Source organism: Colossoma macropomum, unplaced genomic scaffold (genome assembly GCF_904425465.1).
Source record: "Colossoma macropomum unplaced genomic scaffold, Colossoma_macropomum, whole genome shotgun sequence".
Taxonomy (NCBI): Eukaryota; Metazoa; Chordata; class Actinopteri; order Characiformes; family Serrasalmidae; genus Colossoma; species Colossoma macropomum.
The window spans coordinates 8,989,038-9,009,100 of NW_023494808.1; the positions used below are offsets into that span (position 1 = coordinate 8,989,038).

The 20,063-nt window shown below is 41.4% G+C and overlaps 1 protein-coding gene across 1 annotated transcript; it reads left to right on the top strand.

The window, feature by feature from the left end:
• Positions 1–1,843: 1,843 nt before the first annotated feature.
• On the top strand, positions 1,844–17,954 carry LOC118798136 (KH-type splicing regulatory protein). The gene is given in 19 exon segments (XM_036557486.1): positions 1,844–2,006; positions 4,483–4,588; positions 5,623–5,682; positions 6,813–6,849; positions 8,083–8,141; positions 9,810–9,881; positions 10,242–10,299; positions 10,988–11,153; positions 12,597–12,695; positions 12,797–12,895; positions 13,761–13,863; positions 14,136–14,257; positions 14,639–14,938; positions 15,098–15,133; positions 15,135–15,208; positions 15,889–15,977; positions 16,318–16,518; positions 16,844–17,022; positions 17,791–17,954. Coding segments are annotated over 19 exon segments (1,983 nt in total). The 5' UTR covers positions 1,844–1,892; the 3' UTR covers positions 17,800–17,954.
• Positions 17,955–20,063: the final 2,109 nt, after the last annotated feature.

Consider the following 20,063-nt stretch of genomic DNA (forward strand, 5'->3'; position numbering starts at 1 on the left):
TTTTTTGTGTGTATGTAAAATACTTAGAAATACACAATATGGCCAAAAGTTTGTGGACACCTGACCATCATCCCTCTAAGACATTGAACATCCTATTCTAAAAGCATGAACATTAATATGGGGCCTCCTTTGCAGCCATAAGAGCCTCCACTCCTCTGGGAAGGATTGCATGGCTCTGTGTGTACAACTGTTCTCAGCATCTAACTCATCAGTAATTAGGAGGGATGTCCATTTAACATTTGTAGAGGGTTACAAATGCAGTAAAATGAACACAATTTAGACATTTCAGCTCAGTAACTCAGCGTGGCCTTCGAGGGCAATTCTGCCGATATTTTGCTTAATTCAATCGTTGAGCACTAAACAAAGTCGTTCAGAGTGGTTTGATGTGAAATGATTCATTGTAGAGAGACTTTATCTACAGTGGTCCTGATGGGAACCAGGGGTCACAGTGTCTACAACACAGATGTAGACATTTTATTTGCTATCTAAAACCACCAGCGAACCCACACGTGTTTTATATGTAATGTTGATGATAGTAAAATAGTGGTAAATCTAAAAACAACTTCTTTGGGGGCTAAACCCTTACTCTGATTTCTTTCGGATTTATCAGCCCGCGCATGTGCGAAAACAGATGGCGGTACCAGCAGCTTTGCCGCAAGACACGGCAAAACACTTTTAGAGAGGCGCTGAAACCAAACATGAAATGAAGGATTTAAATGTTCTTCATCTTCTAGATGATGTAAGTTCATATTTTCAGGTAAAGTGGCACAATGCTTTAAAAAAAAATCACATCGTCTTCTGTGAGTTTACTGGCTGGTGGCAGATGAGAAATCCGATTACTGTCTGACTCATGTAGACCCAGAGTTTCACATTATCTGATTACTCAAGTGCACATAAATGTGTTAATCGGATTACTGACAAAATCTGATTTTCTGCAGTTACGGGTTATTAAGTGCGTGTAAACACACTCGACTAAATACTTTGTAAATCGTTTGGTTTGAAATATCAGTCAAATATAAACATGTGTCCAATGCTAATATATATATATATATATATATATATATATATATATATATATATATATATATATATATATATACACACACACACATTTTTTATTATTTTTTATTATTTTATTTGTTTATTTATTTTTTAACCAAATAGCAGCCCATCCTGATATCATTTAGAATCCCACCTTTAAAATATTTTACTTTAAATTTCTTTTTAACTGTTTAAATGTTTCAGAAACTCTCCTGTGGACTCTTACTGGGATGGTAATTGTGTGTGGTGGAATCTGAATGTGTTGATAAATTTTATTACTTACTATTATTTGACTGTTTCGTACAGATTTCGAAGCAGTCTCGGTTCCCGTTATAGCGGCAGGAAAGCTTCAGTTTGATTTATATCACAAAATAAAGTTAAATCTGTCTCTAGATCAGCGTGGACGTACCTTCAGACAAACTCTTTAATGGTGTACAACAGCCCGATCCGCCCACCGCTCTTACTCATTGGCTGAGCCGCCCGTCTGTCTGTCTCAATAGGGCGCCACGTCCTTTTTAATTGGTCCATGTGCTTCGTCCTTGAACTCTGATTGGTTCGCGTCTCAGCGGCAAAATTACTGCGTGGCGTTTGGTCGATCCGCCTTTGTAATAAGGGGGGAAAAGCATCAGCCAACGAGATCACGCGGAAACCGTAGCACCCGCCTCCTTTGCCTTCTTCGCGCGTTCCGATTGGTCCGTTTGAATGTCAAACAGCGCGGAGAGCCAATAGAAACCCCGCCATGGCACCGCCGTCTCTCCCTCTCTCCGTCCCCCTCGCCTTCCCGCTCCTGCGCACCGCCGCTCGGCCCGCATCTCCCGCTCCGCACCCCCAGCTCACATTCACGGACAGAAATGTCGGAGTACAGCGCGGTGCCTCCGCCCGGAGCCCCCGGGGCAGCAGCAGCTCTGGGAGCCGGTGGGATCAAGAAGGACGCCTTCGCGGACGCGGTGCAGCGAGCCCGGCAGGTGAAGTTTGGCTCCGGCGGCCTGGAAGGGGACAGAGCCGCTGCTACCGCTGCTGCTAACGATGCTAACCGCGTTAGCACGGCTCCCGTTTGTTTGTATGGCGGCGCGGGGCGCTAAGCTAACCCGCGGGTTTGATATTTTCACTGTATTTCTGTGGCAGTTCGGTTCGAAATGGTTCACGTGAAGCAACCGGGCTCTAATCCCCCCGTATTCACCGCACTTTAGGGCGCTTCGAGCGGGAAAATGCACTTAAACACGCTCCCGGTCCGCCCCATTGTCTACTAGACGTGCTATGCTAACCTAGTTAGCTACTGTTGCTAGGCTGGTTAGCTGAACGGCTAAACCCGTGTGGCACGTTTTAACCGAGTTAAAGGGGGATCCCGAAATTTCGGCGCCTCAGGGCTTAAAACGTAAACAGAGTCGTTAGGAGCGGATTGGTGTGAGTGGGTTTATTGTAAAGAACCGTTTCGGCTCATATTCGCGTACAGTGGTGGTGATAGGAACCAGATATCCACAGCACAGACAGGTTACGGTCATTTTATTTACTGGTCCGAGTGACCAGTGCGTTTATGTGCCCTCTGGCTTTTATATGTGATGATGGTGATGATTAAATAGTGGTATGTAGGGGGAAATATAAGTTTTCCTGCATATTCCTCTCTGCCATGAATGGTTTAAATAATATATATGGCTTCATGAAATAATACCCCAGGTATCAGGCAGCATATCATAATTAAATTCCGTTTAATATCTTTCTGTGATGGAGCTTTATAGAGGCTTTAAACACCTCAGAGGTCTGGTTCCTATCACCACCACTGTGAAAAGTTGTGACTGGGTAATTTTCTCTACAGCGAAGCGTTTCACGTCATACCAGTCTGAATGACTTTGTTTACATCTATCAAATTATACAGACGTTTTTAAAGTTAGTGTAACGTGGGGGTCCCCTTTAGTAATAGAGGTTTAATTCTCTTCATTCTTGTCTTTCACTGACAACATTTGGAGCATGAAAACACCGTTAAAAACATGGTCTAAGAAAACAGCCGTGAGTAATGTTTTCTGAACTCGGGCTGCTGTGTTTAGACCTCCTGGTTTTAAGGAAACTGATTAAAATGCGTAGTTTCCTCATAAGGTAACCGCTTCACGCTTGTTGGCCTCAATTCTCGGTTGTGAATTGGTTAAAGAGCCATCTTCCCCACCTGAGATCCACTTCTAACGTCCGTGTTGTCTTGTGTACCAAAAATGGGCCAAATTGTTTTTACAAAACATTTTTCTAATCTCTCTATCTCTTAAAATTCAAATAGGCTGTTTTTTTCTTTTTGCTGTTCCTTTAAGACTCATGTATGTAAATGAGATCTGTTCTAATTGGCACATAGGATCTCCTTAACCCATATCAGACACACTCCTTATAACTTGAACAGACAGTGCTTATGAAAATCACTAAAGCAAACCAAAACAGCCCTTTTTTGCAGTGTCGTTTCCCTTTGTGTGAAAATGTAGTTGTGTATATAGATAAGTATATAGATATATGTACACCACATAGACTGGCTAGCGATCAGTGTGTTTTTAAACCTTTCAGAGAGTTCACATACAGCATCAAGCTCTGCATTTTGCTAATGAAAAATCCTTTTGTACATACTGGCCTTGCAACCAGTCTCTCATTGCCCTACTGAACCCTAATAAGGACCACACAAACCATCCTAAAACCCTGAATAACACAGGTGTGCAGGGATAAGAAAAAAAATGTCTACCTTCAGTAACTAGTAGGGTTGGAGGAGAATTCCTCTGATTTATTTTTCAAAATTCCTGTATGGCTCAGCGCTTGAGGTGTAAACAAAGTCAGTGAGAGTGGTTTGATGTGAAACGGTTAATTGTATAGAAATTCACAGACTTGGATTTCCAGTGTTTGTGATTGGAACGAGGACTCATGACGTCCACAACAATAACCGCTTGCTTATTTTTTCCGATCGACTTGTGAAGGTACACACACGGTCGGTTTCGTGTAGAAGGCTGATAAGACTAACCTGGTAAATCAGTTAGTCTGTTTTCTTGATGGGTGGAAGAGCCTAGACTATGATGGGTTATGTAAGAAATGCTTTCCTTTAGAACCTAATTAACATTATTATATATATATATATTTGTTGGCGTTTCTTGAATAAGTTTGGTTTTAAAGGCTTTGGACTGTTTGCTCTTTTTACTGCCATCCTGCACAGTTTTCACACCAAGTTTCTCTAGAATAGAGCATTTTTTTGAACAGAACAGTCTCAATAACTGCTTATTTCTCAGATAACAAATGGTCCCAAATCTTAAATCAGTGCTTTTCCCTTTAAACTGTGAAACATCAGGTGGTCCGTATGTCTCTGTGAAAGCCCTGGCTTGTTTTGCCAAATATGCGAAAGACTCTGCTTCACTGTTCTTTTATTTGAGCTTTCAAAAAAGACCAAACATGAATGTGTGCTTTTTTTCTCCCCCCCATCACTAGATCGCAGCCAAGATTGGTGGAGATGTTGCAGCCCCCCCAATGAGCAATAACGGTGGCGCTGAGAGCTACCCATTCGCAGCACAGAAACGGTCCCTGGAGGACGGAGGTACACAAACGCACCAGTTCAGTTCGGTATCTTTTGTTGTCCCTAGAAGGGAAGTTGTTTGAGCCTGGTGTGACTAACATAGCATGCATAGAGAAAACCGTACAGCACAAAGACTGACGCATACATGTACAGTGTAGTGCAGGGAGGGGTGTCCAAACTTTTTTCAAAGAGGGCCAGATTGTGCAGTGCTAAAATACCTGAGGACTGATATTATTCACAAATCATTCAAAATATCAGCGCTTAGAATCTGAGCTTTCTGTTAGTTACCGTTTTTCACATCACTGCGTAAAAGATGCACGAGGCTTTTATTGTTTTTTCTCTTTTATTGTTGGATTTTTTGTTCAGAGCAGTGTGGATCGATAAGCGCGTATAATAAATAAATTATTTTAAAGTAACAATACATCATGTCTAATGTATTAATCGAATTCCTATTGAAATTATTTTAATTTGTTAATATTATTTGTGAGAAACTAAACAATCTATAAACTTTTGGTTTTGTTAATGTTGTTTACGTATCAAATAAACAGTGCAGCCACATTTTTTTTGATTTTAAAGGGTTAATATTTACTAACTACTGAATTTGTTCCAAGTTTTCCATCTCGCCAAAATCAGCATTTTTCAGTGTTTAGTTTGAGCTTTATGTCTGTAGTCTTGATTAAATGTCGTTCAGTAAACGAGGCTGCAGATCTGGTCAGCTGCCACCATCAGGTGAAAGGGAGAACTGCAGCGTTCTGGTTGGTGGGCCGCTTAAAATACACCATAAAACAGGAGGGGGGGGCCAATTAAAATCTGTCCGCAGGCCACATTTGGCCCCGGGGCCGGACTTTGGACACCCCGGTTTAGTGAAATGTTACGAGTTCAATACGCAGGCACATACGAAGATTTCTTTTTTCATTTGCTTCCTTTACGATTGGGAGCCAGAGTCTGCCCCAGTGCCAGCTGTTCTATGTCGAAAAACATTCATACCACAAAAAGCTGTCCAACAGCAGAGCTGTGCAGACGGTTTACTGTACTGTTTGATATTGTGTCTTCAGATCAGCCAGACAGTAAGAGGATGGCTTCTCAGAGCGACAGGGACAACGCTACAGCGCTGTGTGAGTGTCTTACACAACTTCACTCACTACTCGCACTCCTAGAGCACCAGTGACGATGCTGCTTAGTTGTGTATGTCATGTTTTGTACATGTACACACGCCTACCGGCCACTTCATTAAATTCACCATTTTATCAGCTCCACTTACTATATAGGTGCACTTTGTAGTTCTACAGTTACAGACTGTAGTCCATCTGTTTCTCTGATACTTTGTTAGCCTCCTTTTACCCTGTTCTTCAGTGATCAGGACCCCCAAAGGACCACCACAGAGGAGGTATTATTTGACGTATTAGTGTGTTGTGCTGAGTGGATCAGACACAGCAGCGCTGCTGAGTTTTTAAACACTGTGTCCACTCACTGTCCACTCTATTAGACACTCCTACCTTGTCGGTCCACCTTGTAGATGTGAAGTCAGAGACGATAGCTCATCTGCTGCTGCACAGTTTGTGTTGGTCATCCTCTAGTCCTTCATCAGTGGTCACAGGACGCTGCCCGCAGGACGCTGTTGGCTGGATATTTTTGTTTCTCAGTCCAGCAGTGACACTGAGGTGTTTGAAAACTCCAGCAGCACTGCTGTGTCTGATCCACTCAGACCAGCGCAACACACACTAACACACCACCACCACGTCAGTGTTACTGCAGTGCTGAGAATGATCCACCACCAAAATAGTACCTGCTCTGTGAGGGTCCTGTTGGGGTCTTCTAGGTTTTATGAATATCTTTCAAATTCAGCACATATAAACATGAAGTGTTGAATATTGGCGTCTGCCCACAATTCCCAGATCATTCTATCCATATTAATTTATCTATTGAGTTTTTTTCCCTTTTCTGTTTTAAATGGTTTAATTTTGGCGAAAACTCTTAATGCAGTTCACTGTTCGTTTGATGGTAACTTTTGTGTGTAAAACTCAGACTGAGTAACGGAAATGCTGTAAGTATCGTAATGTTTATTTCAGCCCCACCCTTCCTTTGATCACTTCACATCCATCAGACTGTCTGTTCAGAAATCTTCTAACTAGATGAACACATTGACATGGAAACACGATCCGTCACACTCGCGGTGGATGACTGACTCATGTTGTGTGTATATATAGACTAATTAAGTAATGCTGTGGGCTGTTTTAATCCACAGCTATTGGGGCTCAGCTGGCCGCCTTGTCTCAGCAGAGGTAAGAATATGTTCTTTTCTGGAGGGGAGAGTGGGGTTTTAACGGAGAAATGACAGATGAGACCTAAAAATGACACAGCCAGATTTACTCTTTGGTCAGTGCTGGGGCTGAATGTTACTGGGTGGGAGGAAGTCATGTTTGGCGGCGGGTGGGTGTGGGGCTTCACGATATGAACATGAGAATATAAAAGAAATGAGGAGACATTGCAGAGTTAGCAGAGTTATATAGCTTACATTGGGTGACTGTTCAGTGTCTTAAAGTGTATCTGGTCAGCAGTTGTGAATATTAAGCTGCAGAGCCACCACAAACAACTAGAGATGGGACCAATCCGATCCTGTGTCGCTATGAGGTCCGATATTGATCCGATCCGAATTCCAGTCCGCAGCTTGCTCGGGAACCCCATAGTGACATAGGATCGGATTGGTCTCATCTCTAGTTGTTTGTGGTGTCTCTGCAGCTGCCCTACGCTGTGAACCCGCTGTAGCGTAACATAACACAGCAGACCCGTCACCGATCCAGATTCCATTCCACATCTTACCATGAATCTGCGGCAACTTCAGTCTGTTAACTGAGTGAGCAAATAACATCAGCTGTTGGTTTGACTAAAATGTTGTTTGTTGGGAGATATTTTAGTCTGGAAATGCCAAAAACCAAGAGCTCTGCTTGCTGTGCGTGTAAAGCCAGCGTGCCGAGGGGTGGAAGTGCAGCTGCTTTATACAATACAGCCAGTTTAATCACCTGAAAAAGTTCAGTGTAAAAGAGCACCAGGAGTTCATGCTAACAGGCAGCGACTCTCACTGATGCTTTCCAGAAACACGATAAACTTCCAACAGACGACCCAAAGGCTAAAGGGGTCACAGCGGAGTTGCTCAACTTCATCAGACTCGATGACCAGCCGCTGTCTGTAGTGGAAAATATCGTGATTCGCAGCCTGTTGAAGCTCTTAGAGCCCAGATATGATCTGCATTTCAGAGATTCAGAGGCTGCTGTACCTGAACAACGGATCGGAACTGAAAAAACATGGACGGGCCCATCACTATAAACACGATCTGCAGGCTGCGTTTAGAGAAATTGTAATTGTCTGCCTGTTTAAAGTTGGGCTGGTACTTTAGACTCTAGATAGTATTGTGGCACCATTACAGGAGATGAGCAGACATGTTTACAACAGATGAAGTGATGGTTACATTTCTTATTTGACGAGTGCCTCACCCCTTTCTCTTTCTCCCTCTTTAGTGTACGTCCCTCCTCGGTAACGGAGGACTACAGAGTGCCTGATGGCATGGTGGGCCTCAGTAAGTACACACATCCCTCTTTACCGGTGCTGGGTGGTAGTGGTTACTATATTATACTTATTCAGTATATTTTATTAATAAAGTTAATGAGCCCATGATTCCTTAGCGCTGCTACTATATACTAAAAGAATAGTGTAAGTTAGTTGTTAGATTGAGTGTCAGGATTATATCAGTATAGAGGTTAACTACATAAACGGAAGTGTAAACGCACCCAAGACTCGTTTAAAACGGATTAATCCAGTCGCTCAAACCACCTCAGGAGGAAATCTTTTAACCAGATGTCATAAGTGTAGATGCAGTTATTCAACTCACATTTGACAAGCAAAACCCCTCCCATGATGCAGTTCCTCCCTCTGCTGTTCTGCATATGAGGGGAAACTCCCCCACTGGACTGCCTCCACTAAACAGGCATCGACAGGCATCGTTGAGTGTGTTTACATGCACTCAATAATCCGATCGTAATCGGATTTCTGCAGTTATCTGATTATTCAAATGGTCATGTAAACACCATACTCCGATCTAGAAATCCGATTAAGAAATCTGATAAAGAGGCTGGCTTTTAGCTCTGTAATCACATTTCTCTGTGCATGTGAACTTTTACTCTGATTTCTTTTGGATTTCTCAGTCTGTGAATGTGCAAAACAGACGATGGTACCAGATCTAAGTGAGCAGCGTCGCTGTGAGATGCAGCAAAACCCTTCTGAAAAGGCGCTGAAACCAAACGCGAAATAAAGGATTTAAATATTCATCTTTTAGATGTGTGTTAATATTTTCAGGTGAAGTGACGCAATGTTTTAAAAATAAGCCACGTCATGAAGTTTGAGCTTTGTCACGTCGTCTTCTGTGACACTGACTCATGTAGACTTTCCTCATCTGATTACCCAGGTGCAGGGAAATGTGTTCGGATTACTGACCAAATCTGAATGTGACTTTCTCCTGAGTTTTAAATTTAGTTGCATTCAGCTGCGGAAGCTAATTAAAGTGCCAGCTTGGTTAATATTCACTTTGCCTCGTTGTTATTTAGTCTTGCTGCAATACATTACATTGTAAAGCTCATGGTCTGTGACCGTGAAGTCTAATACAGGAGTATTGTAAACATATAACGTAGTATATAGTAGTAACATATAACGTAGTATTATATGAAAATGCCATAGTATAACACCAGCAGTCGTCGGGTAACCATCGCTGGTGTAAGTATATTATTAAAACCATGCAAAACTGTTTTTAAATAGAACAGGAAGAACAAAAAAACGCCATAGGCAATTCGTTATCAGCTGATTTGCATACTAGGTGCCATACAGCAGGTTATATTTCAGTCTAACTAACCAGAGTATAAATACGTATGGTTAATATCTTAAACAGTCAGCTGTAAACGGGGTCTTTTGTAGGGTTATTTGCACTGCTTGGGTTTCTTCTTATTTCCTTTTTTTTCTTTTATTTCTACAGAAACATTGGTATTGAATGTAATGCTCATTACTCTATTACTAATAGCAATAAATCTAAAAATCAGTACTGCTGTTTGACACCAATACCAGCTACATACCACCCAGCACTAATCTTTACTGTTCCATAGAAGCCTGACTTCATTTCAAGCTCTGAGGTCTTTTGATTATTCAGCACTTTCTTTGAGCTGATCTGATTGGCGCTCTCCTCTCTCTTGCTGTGCAGTCATTGGTCGAGGAGGAGAGCAGATTAATAAGATCCAGCAGGAGTCTGGCTGTAAAGTTCAGATCGCTCCAGGTGAGATGAAGCTGCGTTAAATTAAACTATATACCGGGTATGCAGTGAGTACTGAGCACACACGGTAGCTAATTACAAAAGCATTACATCCAATTATTAGTTTAGTTATTATATTTTTCTTATTTAGCTTGTTTAAGTTTGGCATATGGTTAAGATTTAGTATGAGAGAGAGAGTGAGAGAGAGAGAGAGAGAGGGAGGGAGAATAAAATTATATATAGAATGAAAAACAGTTTCTAGGTTCTAGGAAAGTGCACTAGGATCACTGGGGTGAAAATGTGAGTTGTGTCTGATGGAAAACTTTCAGTAAACGAAGGAGAATTTTTGCAGGACTAATTTCAGTGACTTGTGTTTACTTGTAGACAGTGGAGGTTTACCTGAGAGAAGTGTGTCTATAACTGGGAGTCCTGAAGCCATTCAGTAAGTATAAATCCTCTTTTTCCCCACACGTAATGCACTAATGTTGTTCTCCAAATCTATTTACCAAACTTGTATCTGTATTAACCCTTGCGTGGTGTTCAGGTCTGTGGGACCCATTTTTAACATTTACCAAAAGAAAAAATGATGCAGTTTATTATTTCACCCTCAGATTCTTGGCCTTTGCTCATTTTTTGTGAAGAACATATAAAAAAGCCCATTTTCAGTGTCTTCACTCTGTTCACCCCCCACACATTTATATTACACATGGTGATGGGTGAACCTGCAGGGAATAGAAGTGTGGAGGTGCTGTGTCCTTCACTCTGTTCTCCTCCTACATGGCCTGCTGTTAGTGTGTGTGGCTGCTGACTGGCTACAGCTGCTACAGGAGAACCCAACGCTGGCCACTTGTGATAATTTAAACATCTAGTATTTTTACATAAATTGTTGCTGTATTGATTTAAAAAAACAAAATGCGGTGGGTCACCAGACACATCAGCACCACACAAGGGTTTCATTCATGTTTATTCTAATGTTGTGTAGTGATTTGGTTTTGTAGTGTGTGTGGTTTTAGATAAAGAAAACGATTGTTTTCTCTTTTCTTAACTTTTTAATGTGGCTGCTTTAAAATTTGGGATTAATGGAACTAAGTTATCACCAGGCTTTTAACCTCAGCTCTGTTTCTCCACAGGAAGGCGAAGATGCTCCTAGATGACATTGTTTCGCGGGGCCGAGGCACTCCACCCACCGCTTTCCATGAGACCAACGGGAGCGGCCACATGCAGGAGATGATTATTCCGGCGGGAAAAGCTGGCCTGGTCATCGGCAAAGGAGGAGAAACCATCAAACAACTTCAGGTGAGAATATTGGGGCTTTATATGTAGCCTAGGAGGTTAAAAAGACTTAAATGGAAAAATAGGTTGAATAACTGGTACTTTTACCTGTTTGTGAAAGTTTGTGCTTTAGTCCGACAGGAAACAATTTTGTTTAAGAAGTTAAACACTGAGTCGGCAGGTAGTTCCTAACTGCCTGTATTAGAGCTCTAATCAGTTTTAAAGTTCAGTCCGAATGCTGCTGCTTTTCCTGCTGCTCTGTTTTGTAGTAAACTGCTCTTAACTGCGTTTATTTCTGAGAATGAACAGTAGCGTCCTGGTTAGCAATCCATCCATAAGGCAACAGATTAAATGCCCTGGGCGAGTTGAGCGTGTGCTCGAATATAAAGCGTTTTTTTTGAATGGCTTACAAAACAGACATATGATCTGAAGCAGTCACCACCCAGTCACTTACGAGTTGGCCAAAAACCTGTTAGTTCTTAAGATCGTGTGGTTTAAGAGAAGTTTCCTCTGCCCTCCTGTCCTGCTCATCAGTAGCCACGTTTACATGGAGCCTCATCATCTGTTAATAATCCGACTAATGGCTCAATCGGAATAGAATACGTCCGTGGAAACACCTCAATCGGAATAGACTAGTCTGATTGAGACCATTCGGAATACAGTTTCTATCCAACTGAACGAGGTGGGTGATCCTGTAAATAATCTGTTAAATAGAAGAATAATATCCGTGTAAACGCCTGTATCTGATTACATTCCCTATCGGAAAGTTTAAGTACGTTCTGATCATGTGCGTCGTATCATAGTGAAAGTTTATACCGTTCAACATGGCGGAGCAGAAACTGGTCTGCAGAGGAGACGAAGTTTATGCTCTGATCCTTAAAAGACGGCGGTGGGACGGACGTCCAGCTTATGTGTCTCAGAACACGACGTCTTCCTCTCGGCCTTCTTTAATAAGGACGTGTGAAGCACATTTTCCTGAGTCTGACATCATTTTAAAGTCATTAAAAACACGAGCACTGCTCACTGCTGCTCATCTCACTCTGACTGGACTCACGTGATGCTTGTTGTCATGGTAACGTTGACTCTAAGTGGTAGTTTATGCATGCGTGTCATTTTGGATCGGATTACTTGTGGTGAGCATGTAAACAGTAGAGTGAGAATATAAACACCTCCAGTCTTCATCTATAATCAGACTGTGTTCAGTCGGACCGGCAAAAGTGTTTGCATGTAAACTCAGCCAGTGATGTTTTCGCCTGGTCAGGGCAGCCAGATTGGAAAGGATCCTCCAAAATAGCATTTTATGCTGCTTACTACTGCAGTTGTTCAGTGATGTTTTACGGTACTTTGTAGTGTTTTTAAAGTTTCTTTTAATAAATATTTCTTTACTAAACCGAAAAAAACACATTGTGCTTTATTTTTGTGGAATTCTTGAAAACTGATTATTTTCGTGTGTGGTGTTGTGTCCAGGAGCGCGCTGGAGTGAAGATGATCTTGATTCAGGATGCGTCTCAGGGACCCAACATGGACAAGCCCCTTCGCATCATTGGAGAACCGTACAAAGTACAGGTGGGTGTCATCATACAGTGTATGTTGTCAGTACTTTTTAAAGAGCGCTGACGAACTGCCCGTTACATTTATTTATTCTTTCTTTCGTTCTCTACTCTCAGCAAGCTCGGGAGATGGTGCAGGAGATTTTGAGGGAGAGGGATCACCCTGGATTTGGAGACAGAAATGACTATGGCTCCCGGATGGGAGGAGGAATAGAGGTGGGTAATGTCTGTACATCGTTAATATGCAGTTTGTCGTCTCATCCACTGTGTGAAATAGCATGACATAAGAACGCCATTCGTCTACAGTGGTGGTCCACAGATTATGCATGGGGGGTGTTTTGTGAAACAAACATGCTTGTTGTACCTGCACAATTTGGTATTAGTAATATTCAGTTTAAAGTTTAAAATTTAATGATTAAAAAAAAACTCCTGCACTTGCCAGACATTTCGGTCAGTCTCACAAAACCGCCTTAAAGTGTGTCTCTAAGCAAGTTTATCTATTTTAGCGTTTTATTTATTTATTTATTTATTTATTTATAAACCCTGATTCTCATTACTGCACTGTCCATGTGTTTCTCATTACCAGTGGGGTTTTTTTTTTCTTTTTTTTGTTAAATTTAGGAAAAAATTGCTGAAACTCTTTACTGTAATATTTTCCTTATAAACTGTAAGGGTGTGCCATGTTTTGTTGTTTTGGTTCACAGGTTAAAAAAAAACTCCGTGGTTGTCAGTAAAATGAGATTGTAAAACACTTTTTTTTGTATGCATAACTTAAAATAATTATTGGTCAAAAGTACAGAATACAAACTGAAAGAGCTGCAAAAAAATTTAGGTTTATTTTCAGTCTTATTCTGTTTTAGTAACGAAAATTTGGTCACAAAATTGTAAAATGTTACTAAGAATTAAATTTGTATATTCAAACAAAAGAGTCATTGTTTTGGTCATTTGCATTTGTTCTCATGTTGGGTCTCCGTGTTTGTCAGGGTTGTAAGAATAACCCTGTGAGGTTGTTGTTTTCATAGTTTCTTGGTCTCAGATCTGTGATGTGAAAAGTGAGGCTAACTTCCTCGACTCTGTTCAGGTTCCCGTCCCACGTCACTCTGTGGGTGTCGTGATCGGCCGAAACGGAGAAATGATCAAAAAGATCCAGAACGACGCCGGAGTCCGGATACAGTTCAAACCTGGTGAGTGAGAGTCTTTCTCGCTCCCCCTATCTTTCTCTTTCTTTCTCTTTTCCTATTTTCTCTTTCTCTTCCCCTCTTTCTCTTCCCCTCTTTCTCTCTACCGCTTTTTTTTTCCTCTCCTTTTCTTTCTTTCTTTCTTTCTTTCTTTCTTTCTTTCTTTCTCTCTCTCTCTCTCTCTCTCTCTCTCTCTCTCTCTCTCTCTCTCTCTCTCTCTCTCTCTCTCTCTCTCTCTCTCTCTCGTTTACCTTACACAGTGTTGATTTGTGTGTTAGATGACGGTAACGGACCTGATAAGATCGCTCACATCATGGGGCCTCCGGACTGCTGTGAACACGCGGCCAGCATCATCAACGACCTCCTACAGAGCATCCGCGTTCGAGAGGAGGGCGGAGGGGTGAGCGCCGTGTGCTGCAGAGAGTGAATGTGGATTAGGGCTGTGCGCCTCAGGGTTGGGGGGTTGTTGTTTTGCTTACTTGCTTATTTTAGAGGTAGTTCATCTGGGGGAAATGTAGTAATTCAGTTATGTAAAAAAGCCAGTCTTTAACACTTTGTGCTGCCGTTTGTATATAAAATGGCTTTGAAATTCAGACAGTGAAGAGTTTTCTTTTCTACTTTATTAGCTCTGTTTTATTTTTCTAAGTTTTAATTCTGTGTTTTTTTGTGAGTAACTGGTCCCAAAAGTTCTTGGATGAAGCAGTAAGAGTGACTCTTGTGGGCAAATCGGTCAGCTGTAAATCAATGTTTGTAACACTTGACTGTGTCTGTTTTTTCTCAGGGACCCCCTGGTCCTCCTGGCACAGGTATGCCCCCAGGTGGGCGTGGCCGAGGGCGCGGTCCAGGTAACTGGGGTCCTCCTGGCGGTGAGATGACCTTCTCTATCCCAGCTCACAAATGTGGCCTCGTGATTGGTCGAGGAGGTGAGAATGTGAAGGCGATTAACCAGCAGACGGGCGCGTTCGTGGAGATCTCGCGCCAACCTCCGCCCAACGGAGACCCCAACTTCAAACTGTTCACCATCCGGGGGACGCCCCAACAGATAGACCATGCCAAGCAGCTCATCGAGGACAAGATCGAGGTACTGGGGGGACTTGGAGCTGGATCAAATGAGTAATTCTGTGGAAGAGTTTGATACCTGAGAATATTTTAATGTTTATCTTTGGTCTATTTATGGAATAAGCAAATGGTTGGGTAGTTGTGATTTGGTCTCACTTGTGTTCATTTCATTTTTTTTTAGGGTCCTTTGTGTCCTGTAGGTCCTGGTCCTGGTGGTCCCTGGTCCAGCTGGTCCAATGGGCCCCTACAACCCAAATCCATATCAGCCTGGACCCCCAGGAGCCCCACCACAGTCAGTATCTTTAACTCTACACCTTATTTACTGTCTGGCTTATAAAGCTGTGGTTCAGTATGGTCAGTACCTTTTGTCTCTGTGTACTTGTCAGTGGCACTCGTTTAATTTCTTAACAGAACTACATTTTGTACGTTAAAGAGCCAAAATACACACTGGTGTCAAAATTAGACGGTGTGATTGAATGGATTGCCTCTTACCAGGTGTGTGCCAGGCTGAGCTGGTAACTGTAGGGCTGCGATGAATATTTAATGAAATGTGATGCATTTGAAAAGTGGAACATGAGAAAACAGAAATAGCTGGTATTTTAACGCCTTTTTATGTAGGGACATGTTTTTGTTCTGGAGCAGAAAAACTTAGTGTTCAGACCAAAACAGCTGAGTTTAGCATGTGTTTGTTTATGAAGTGGTTTTATATCAATCATATAGAATCTGGTCACACCCTTGCTCACTGACAGGTTCGCCAAAAAGCTGTTTCCAGTTAAGGCAGTGCAGTTAAGACAGTTTTCACTGCTCTCCAGCACTCAAACATTCTCAGCAACATGCTCAGGGTTGCCAGATTGGACAGGATCCACTGGGTTTGAATTTTCATGCACAGCTTGGATGTGTGTAAAGTCCGCCTGATGTATAATGTATGTGTGTGTGTGTGTGTGTGTGTGTGTTTGTGGTTTTTTTGTGCAGTGGTGGTCCTCCAGGTGCTCATCAGTACCCTCCTCAGGGTTGGGGAAACACCTACCAGCAGTGGCAGCCGCCCGCGCCCCATGACCCCAGTAAGAATCCGCTTTCCTCTGTTTCCCTCAGCCAGATTTTGTTGAGTCAAATATAGTCTCTGTAGCTCATGCAGGACTCTTTTTATCAATATTAGTCACTGTTGTAACTTCTTAAGGGGAAAAATGTTCTTTAGTGTTTGTTAATGTTTTGAACAGATTCTGTTAGTCTGTTGTGAAATGTGCACAATATAAAAAAGCAGCTGGTGTTTTTCAAATAATGTAAATAAATAAAATAGATCAGTTTTTATATTACGCATACACGTCTCTTTTAACCTGATTTAAAATAAGGTCAAGTGAATAAGTGATTATCTTTTTATTCTTTCTTTTCCCTGTTTTGTAGGTAAGGCAGCAGCAGACCACAGTGCAGCCTGGGCAGCCTACTACGCGCAGTACTACCAGCAGCCTGCAGGAGGCGCCATGCCCGGTCAGGCGCCCAGCGGACAGCCCGCTGCTCCGGCCCCCGCAGACCAGAGCCAAGCAGCCCAGAGCACAGGACAGCCCGACTACACCAAAGCCTGGGAAGAGTACTACAAGAAAATGGGTGAGAGAGCATTTGGACACAAAACGAAGGGAAACTAATCTCAGTCCGTTTATTTATTCAACTTTGATTTGGGACTTAATTCATTTAAAGCTTGTATGAATAAATGATGGGTAGATGGATGTTAGCACTGTGGACATGAGGCAGGAATGATGAAAGGTGAATGACACAAGGAACTGACTCCGTTCTTCAGCGTTGGTCTTTCTGAATATTGTTAATGTTGCTGTGAATAACGGCGGTAGTTCCTGATTAATTGGTACAGGTTTTGTTTTTACCGTCTCTGGACTGTTTTCGTTGTAAGTAATACAGTAAATGTTTGTGTCTGTAGCTCAGCAGGGTGGTGGCGCTGCTCCAGCAGCAGGGGCTGCTCCGGCGGCGGCAGGAGCTGCAGCAGGACAGACTGATTACAGCGCCGCCTGGGCGGAGTATTATAGACAACACGCTGCTTATTACGGCCAAACCGCACAGACAGCAGGCCAGCCTGCAGCTGCACCGCAGGGCCAGCAGGTATGCATGAACACAGACACGGGCAGATGTAGCGGAAATGCAGGACACATTTAGGTAGCTGAAGTTTTGCTTTGAAGTTAATGCAGCTAAGTAAAGGAATCTTATCACCATATGACGCATTATTAACTATAAAACGGATAAAAGTACAGGTCTGATAATAAATCAGATAAGAAATTCAGAGCCTTAAGTGTCAACTAAAATACTCAAATGTCTGTAAAATAAATTTACCTCATAAATAATAAATAAATAAATAAATTTACATACATCAGCACACGTTCATATACTGGGACACGTCCGTATTGCACACAGTAAAATGTTTCAGTAGTAGAATTGGTGCTTTCTATGTTTTCTATCGCTGTACATACATAAAAGAAGCACTATAATTCCTTTACTGTTGGATGTGCAAGCTCATTCAGAGCACAGCCCGAATGGGTGAGAGCTTAAAACATGCCTTTTTTTAGGTATATAGAATATTTTTTATTCATCGTAGAACCATGTCTTGGTTACTATTAGATCCGTTTTTTGTTTTTAATTATTTTTTCTCACTTTATTGCTTTGTACTTTTGTTTGTTTGTTTGTTTGTTTGTTTGTTTGTTTGTTTGTTTGTTTGTTTGTTTGTTTTTGTTTATTTGTACGTTGCACTTGGTTACACGTTTATTAAAAATAAAGATTGGCCAAAAAAAACTGCTTTGTTCAAAAATGTAGTTTATAAGTAGTAAAAAAAACTCTTAATTCAGATTTTGTTGATGCTGTTTTCTTGTTTTTCAGGCGCAGTGAAGTGAACTTGGACAAACTCTCAGCTCACTGGTCCCCCCCACTCCTCCACCTCGATGACTTCCACTTCTCCTGCCCTCCCCCCTTTATTTTCCCCACGTTTTCCCTCATCAATTCTTTATCTTCCTCTTCCAGGTGACAATGAACAAAAAGAAGCCTTTTTAATTTTTGTTTTGTGTTTAAAATGTTGGGTTTTGCGCTCTGCCCTCCTTTTTTCTGCTGAAATGGACTAAAACCAAGCGTAGCCGACTTCTTCCTCCTCACCGCTTCATCTCTTCCTCTCATCCTCACCTCCTAAATGTGATCCTAAAACCGTCGCCAGGGAAACTAAAGGGAACGTGTCGCATCATCACTGGCTAACCTCCATCCTGCAAATGGACTTGCACTTCATGTCTTTTGCATTTTATTTTTGTTTTTTGTTTGCTTTTGTTTGGGTTTTTTTTTTTTTTTTTTTAATAAGATGTTAGTAATAAAGCGATAACAACGGTCCGTTAAACATTCAGGTGTTATTACTGCATTTAAACACGTCTGTGTACAAATTTATTTTATTTCCCCCCTTTTTAGACTTTTAATTTTGTTTTAAAATGAGTTTTCTAGTTGAGTTTGAAACATTCCCAGCGTCTTCACTCTGAGCTTTTATTGTTTCCTTTCGAAGGTGCGTGTGCTCGACTGACTGCATGGTCGTCCTACAGTTTGAATGAGGTACCGATTACGTGTGTCTGTCTGTCTGTGTGAGTGGTTCTTCCTATTTGACGTCCTGTTCTTTTCCAAGTCATTTTTTTTCCTTCAGTTCAAGTTCAAGAAGCCCTGATGTATAAATATATATATTGAACGCTTGGTTTTTTTGTTGTTTTTCTTTTTTACTGCTTGTTTTTAAAAACTTCACAATAAAAGGAGATATGCAGACCGTTCTTTGTCTACGCTCACTTTGCTACTGAGTCAGCAGAGTGCAGTCTACTTTTAGTTTATAGGAGCTCATGATGTGGCGTATTATTACCATAATGTGATTACATTTCACTAAAACTGTCATCAGGTGCAGCGACCCTGTGTAACTTTGGTTTTTCTTTCTGTAACATGTTTCAATAAAATCCAAAAGTGATCAAAGGGATGCAGCTCGCTTTTTGTCCAGTAGGGGAGAAGTGGCGCTACCGAGCAACTGTAGCTCAAAGCTGAGGGGTTTTAAAGTTGTCTGAGGAAGCTTTTAAAGGGGAACTCCACCGATTTTTCAAAATTCCTGCATAAATGTTTCTGATGTGAACAGAGTCGTTCAGAGTGGTTTGGTATGAAATGCTCCGTTCTAGAAAAGTCAGAATTGGTCAGTGGTGGTGATGGGAACCAGACGTCTGAAGAGTTTAATGCCTCTGAAAGCTCCATCACAAAGTTATTACATTAAATGGTTATGAATTCACTGCCTGATGTCTGAGACTCAGTGTATGGTAGTTTTGTAATAAAGTTTTGGTCTAAAATGATTATTTATTTTAATCTGTTTATGGTGGAGGGATACATGAGTGTTCTAGAGTGAAATAGTCTCCAAAGAAAACTATAATACATATAAACACTCAGAAGGCTCATGTGGGTTCACTGGTGGTTTTGGACAGTAAATAAAATGTCTATATCTGTGTTGTAGACACTGTGACCCCTGGTTCCTATCAGCACCACTGTAAAGAAGTCAGAGTCTAAGTTTCTACAGTGAACCATTTCACACCAAACCACTCTGAATGACTCTGTTTACATCTCAAACCACTGAATTATGCAGACATTTTAACCCTGTGGGAACTATTCTTATGTATAAGAGTAAGTTTTGGAAAAGCTATGAATTTTTGCTAATGTCAAGAATTATGTTTACTAATAATTTATTGATGGTAAACAATTTATTTCCTGCTAGTAAAAAGTTTAATTTTAAATGAATGTTAGGGTCCCGGTCCCCCCAAACCTGCTGTATTAAAGTTTTTCTGAATTTCTGATGAAGTTCATTAAGAGTTATAACAACTCACCACATCAGAGTGAGCATGTAAAGGTCAAAACCAACAGTGAATGTGCAAATTTGCTTCACACGCAGACGTATTTAATGTGAAACTCTGTCTGATTATGTAATTTTCTTGACAAACACACTGGGTATGTGGGAGGATCACTGAGTATCTTATAAACTACCAAAACCTGCTATGATCATACAGAAGCAAACAGACTTCATAGATAATTACTATCTGTGTAATTTCAAAGGAAATTTCACACTTCAGATTGTGACATTAATGGGTTAACAGTGTTAA